This window comes from Nanorana parkeri, unplaced genomic scaffold (assembly GCF_000935625.1).
Source record: "Nanorana parkeri isolate BGI_ZX_2015 unplaced genomic scaffold, ASM93562v1 scaffold217, whole genome shotgun sequence".
Classification (NCBI taxonomy): Eukaryota; Metazoa; Chordata; class Amphibia; order Anura; family Dicroglossidae; genus Nanorana; species Nanorana parkeri.
In genome coordinates this window covers 1,106,312-1,112,211 of record NW_017306485.1, presented here as the reverse complement: position 1 = coordinate 1,112,211, position 5,900 = coordinate 1,106,312, and the positions used below count along the sequence as shown (strand labels likewise).

General features: G+C 38.1%; 1 protein-coding gene across 1 annotated transcript in view; it reads right to left on the bottom strand.

Moving 5' to 3' along the window:
* LOC108786574 (epithelial chloride channel protein-like) overlaps positions 1-5,472 on the bottom strand; it is a gene marked incomplete at its 5' end in the record, with an annotated part of 33,075 nt that extends 27,603 nt beyond the window's left edge. The window contains 3 exons of the mRNA XM_018555895.1: positions 620-760; positions 4,833-4,940; positions 5,458-5,472. Coding sequence (XP_018411397.1) covers positions 620-760; positions 4,833-4,940; positions 5,458-5,472 — 264 coding nt within the window. The remainder of the gene's footprint in view (positions 1-619; positions 761-4,832; positions 4,941-5,457) is intronic.
* Positions 5,473-5,900: the final 428 nt, after the last annotated feature.

Here is a 5,900-nt window from a genome sequence, read left to right as displayed (position 1 = left end):
ATAGCCCGAACAGCAGTGAGAAGCCTGCCGGAGGTTCGGCTCAGCCGATCCAGATGTTGGATCGGCTGAGTCGAACTCCTTCTGCACTTCGGGTCAGCCGAACATGCTGAGCATGTTCGGCTGATTCGAAGCCACGCGAAGCAAGCCGATGTACGGCTGATTTCAGCCGATATACGGCTGAAATCAGCCGTACCAGCCTGAAGTGAATAGCCGAACAGTGTTCGGCTCACTTCACTTCTGATCGGTCATTCACTCGGCTGCCCTCGGCAGCTTTGTGAATAGACCCCTATGAGAATGCTTTGGGGATTTATACTTTGCAGAATGAGGTTTTGTCTTATTTTGAAAACTATTACTTAAATATGTCAGATATCATTCTAAAATGTCTTTGTTTGACATATACACACAGAATTTTGGTCCAGCTTGATACATTAAGATTTCACAGGCTTTAATTTTGAAAGTGAGTTTTCCTGAAGAAATTTTGTGCACTAAAACTATGCATTTACTAAAATATTGAGCTCAAATTATTAAATTCAACCTAAGCACTGTGGGTGTTATTGGATAAATATTCTACATATCTTGCTATCTACAGAAGTAATTCCGCGTATATCCCAACACCTACCTCGTTATATGTCTCTGTTGTTGATGTAGGATAATTACTTCCTAGTGACCAGGTAGATGGGATCAGGACTTTAACATTTTTTATGAAGAGCCTTTTTTCAGTAGCTTGAAACAAATAATTTGTTGCTTCTTTGAGCATATTCTAAAAAAGAGACAAATTGTGTTAATAATCATACATTGTTACATATACCTGTTTTCTCAACTTTATTGTGGGACACCAGCAAGAAATGGCAAGCCAATAATAGGCTTATTCAGTAAGTTTCCCCAGTTGAGTTGGCAGGTTGTCTTGCACGATTGTAGTCTAGCAGAGTCTTTAAAACAACAAAATAAAATCTTGTATTGAGCTGCAAATCGAATATTTCTAGAATAATAAAAATTAGCCCTAAAGGGCCTCTAACCCAACATTACATCAACTGTGATGTTAGATGTAACTGGTATTTAGTTATTTTATTTTTTCATTATTAGCAAAATTAACTCTCAGGTCCCTCATCTCTGGCTGACCAATTACTGAGAAATTCATTTACAAGACCTTTGGTGGACAAGGGCACCCACCCAACTCTCTCTGTGAGATATGGGCTGCTCCAGCTCTTACTCAGGATGTGCTGAGTGTAGCCAGAAGTAGTTTGGGTGTAAGCACCTATCCACACTTCCCAAACTCTGATATTTTTCATGGAGCAATTCATCCCATTGCTCAATGGACCTGCATTAAAAAAAACAGTAGCCAGAATAAGACTGGCTACTTTGGGCTATACAGGCATTTTTCTACATATTCTTCCATAGTGACTTAAAAGAATTGAAGTGACACTGTCGGAGGACTTAAGTTTACCAAAAAGATTTCCCTGTGAAAGGATACAGTAAAAAAAAAATTCCCAGCTGCCCACATGGAAGAAAGTTGCTGCATTGATAAGAAATCATCCAATGAAGTCTCTTCCGATTATGTCAATCTCCTTTGTCCCCCCTGTGCTCACTGGTTCCTCTGACCAACCTCCACATCACTGCTGTGTCCTGCAATGATGTGGAGGTTAATGGGAAGAACTACTGAGTGCATTAAGAGTCGGGGTGGGATTAACACCCCCAGTCTGCACAGACTTTAGCTGAGGATTTTTTTCAAGGGTGCGTATGGCATGATCTGCATGACATCCACAAACTCATTTTCAAAAGGGAAGGAGAAAATCAAAAGGTCTTCAGTTTGTTGGATGAGTTGCGTGGGATATGGTGCCGCATCCTATTGCTACCATTTAAAAGACAAATGTATCCTCTTCCATCATTCTCAGCATGAAATCTGCCGTTCTGTGACTATCTTTACTTTCCTAAGCAGTGTGCAGTCAGATTTTACTGCTAAGGTCTCTACTCATTTGTAACGTCAGTAATGATAGGTAATAAACGTGTTGTGACACAAGAGCCTTAGAAAAATGTGTGCATTCTTTCATCAAATCACAGAGGTAATAAAGAGTCATTTATCATACTATTTATTTTATTGTTCACGAAAGAATTTATGATACTGACTTCTCTTTTCTTGAATTGTACCACAACTACTTACAATAACATTTAAATGTCAAAAATGTATGAGGACAAAACAGGAAACAAAAAAGTGGCCGGTCAGGGGGCAGTAAAAATGCATCTCATCTTAAGTTAAAAAAAAAAAAATTGTGTTTTATCTCTTTTGTGGTGGTCCAAAAGTCTGCATTTTCCCTTTTAAAATAAAAAAACATGTATTGTATTTAGAACTGAAAACCCTATTTTTGATTCAGTCTTGTAATATATATTTATAGTAATGAATTTTGGCCTTTTATTTATTATTTTTTTATTTCCCAAAATTCCGCTTTTGCACACTTATTCATGAAATAAAATATTTGCATTTATTAATTTATTTTGCATTGGAGCCAGTAAAGCGTTGCAACTACGATCAGTAGATCGCGGGTGCAATGCTCTGGCTTCTGCAGATTCTCCCTCCCATCCCTGTGCATACAAAAGTATTGACATTCAGTAACATTATGGAGGGAAATTTAATGGACTACGTTGCGTTGTGTTGTGCGTTGTGCGTTGATGTCACTTGAATTCCATTGAGAACTATGAGTCGCTATGCCATGGTGGCTGATGGAACTTGTAGTGTCTCCTTTGTCAGGATCTGTAAATTAATGATGTGGCTGTATGAGCAAAGCAACACACAGCAGTGATTAATTAAAAATACTGCAGCAGCCTGTAGAAAGAAGAACCCTGTGATTCAGGTAAGTGGGCTGATGTGGCCATGTTTCATGTTATACCCTGAATATGGGTGTAACATACAACATGGTCCAGAGGGTGAACATAACCTTTAAGGGGAAATTCCATTTGCCCAGGTGAATTTGGAAAAACGGAAATTACCCTCACCAATCTGCTCCCTCCGGTAGCTGCGGAGGGGAAGGAGCGCTTGTTGACAGATAAGAGCGGAGGGGGGGGGGAGGGGTTTAGCATGTGGCAGATTGGGGAAGTGGAGCAATCAGTGAGATATATCGTCAATTTATCTACTTCATAATTGTTTGCAAATTCACTTGTACTCTATGTGTGTAAATGTTTGCGTGAACATTACTGGTGATTTCCCTGAAATCATACATCTGGATGGTGCTTCATTGCATAAACACGCAAAAACATTTCTGCAAGTTTCTGCATCAATATCTTTCAATTTTTACAATAATTAACTGATGTTTCTGCATCAGTTGTGATAAAGAGTTATCAACGTGGTCGAGCTTTCCAACCACTATGTCATGTCTATAACTAGCCTCAATATCACAGAAACAAGATTCCAATCACATATACAGAGGTCAGATGAAATTCATATCAAGGTCGAATTGAGAGAACTATATATACTGAGAATCATTTTGACATTATCATACTGACCCAGAATCAGAAACATGTTTCTTCAAACAGAATAAGAATCATAATGACACAACCAAGAAGGAAACAGGTTTGTTGTAACAGGATCAGAGAGTTCTTAGTGCATGGACCCAGAATAGCGGAACTGTAAATTTACAGCACAATGTACCCACAATTGCTTAAGCTGTAAAGCCGGGGCTAACTGCCATGGCTGAGCAAGATATCAATCTGGAATCTTTTATTATACAACAAAATTTGTCAATGACAGTGACCAGGATGATGATCAAGCTCCACCCCTGCTGCATTAGGTCATGGTCCATGTTGGTTATACAAATACCCAGCCCTGGTTATGGCAGTCAACTATAACGCATGTGAAGATGTGTTTACTGCCATAATCATTGTTGTTTTCAGTCCGTTATTTTCAACTCCCATTGGCTCTTACTGCTATAAATAACATTTGTTATAGCTTAAATCAGGGGTGGACAAATTAATATGGAACTCAGGAACCAGTCTGCCCAGTCCAGCAGACGGCTCCATTGACAACAACTAGAGAAAACCTCAAAAGTTAGGCACCAGCTGTAATTTTTAAGGAGCATTGACTACCTGGCTCCTGGGATTTGTCCAGCCCTGGCTTAAAGCATTTCTAAACCCAAAAAACAAAGATGTAATATATGGCAGCTTGGCAGTCCTTAGATGTGGACTGCTAAGCTGCAATACTTTTCAGCAAATACAGAAAATGATTGTTGACTTTGCCAGAAATGCAGTATCCTTGTCACTATCTGAGAACTTAAAAGAATGCACAAAGAATGTTATCTTTATTGTATAAACTACTAGTTCCATCAACCCACCATATAATGGAGATGACAAAGGTTGACATGTTTGAAGTCCAGCCTGTGTGACTACCATGGCTGCCCTCATAGATACAGTGGAGAAAAAAAGTGTAGACATGACAGTACAGAAAGTGCGTTAATCACAGGATTACTAGGTGACAATAAAGGGGAAAAAAGACTGGGAAAAAGGAAACTAATGTACCCACCACATCTAAGGACTAATAAGCTTCAATATATTATATTTTTGTTTTGGGTTTTCTACTTTATTCATTTAGCCCCATGAACAGTTCATTATAACAAGAATGATCAACAGTAGGAAAGACTTATCTATGCTAGAGCAAAGAAAACATGCTTGCATTGTGTGAGTATGGCAACCCGCCAGAATACTGCTTATATAATCTATTGCTGATGTGTGTCAGGCAGTGATATAAAAAAATTTCTGACAAGAGAAAAATCTTCCTATTCAAACCCCCATAACTAAGATGCATCTTTTACATGTAAGAACTCTAGTCTTTCAGCATTTAGTCCTACCTTTATATTGTCAAGGATTTGTGCATCTTCCTTCACATCTGGATGAATTGCAATCACGATATCCTCATATCCACCATTGTTAACCCATACCAGAGATCCTATGGTTGTGTATAGTACGGAATAGATGAAAAGGAAAATAAATGCATTTTGAGGAGCCATGGTACACTTTGCGTAGTATGAGAATCCAACATTCTGCTTCTATGCTACAATAATATCTTATCACGTGAACTTTGCTATATTGCTACATTATATGACATGCCATGAATATGACAATCATGTCAGTTGCAGATAAAACAAATAAGGAAATAACTGCTAAATATTTATCAGAATTGTTTGCTTTGTAAAGATTTACAGTTCTTCATTTGATCTCAGTGTGATGATTGAAATCTAGTGACCCTATACAGGTTTAGTGGAAGAGAAAACCTGCAGACTTAGCAAAATGTAACTTTGGCTTAGTATCTAGTACTCCAGGCAGATGTGACAAAGTTTAATCAAATCCAGCGGTCTATCAAAATGACACTAAGCACAGGATTTAAATCTTAAAAATGAATTAAACTACCTTAACCATTAACAAATGTTTCTTATTTGTGTATCACTCATCTGTAGATCCTGTAGATCCTCAAATCATCTCTGAACTCATGCTGACACTGTTTTTCCTTCTGGAGGGTGGTACTTTTGTTCCCCGTGGTCCCTATAGTTATTGTAAAGTAGCCACCACTCCAAGCTCGCCCCTGTAATGGACTACAATCTCAATACAAATTAGAAAACTAAACGTGAGATTGTAGTGGTGGCTACTTTACAACACACACGGGGCCATGGGGAACAAAAGTAGCCACCCTCCCGAAGGAAGGACAGTGTCAGCATGAATTCAAGGATAATTTGAGGATCTACAGCCGAGTGATACAAAAATAAGGTACATTTTTGTTAATAGTTAAGAAACTTTAATGCATTTTTAAGATTTAACTCCTGAGTTAATTCTTACTTTAATAAAAATCTAGCTTTCTATTAAAAAGGAAATAGAAGGAATATAATTTTATATTATAAGTCACTTGGTAGACCATATTTATT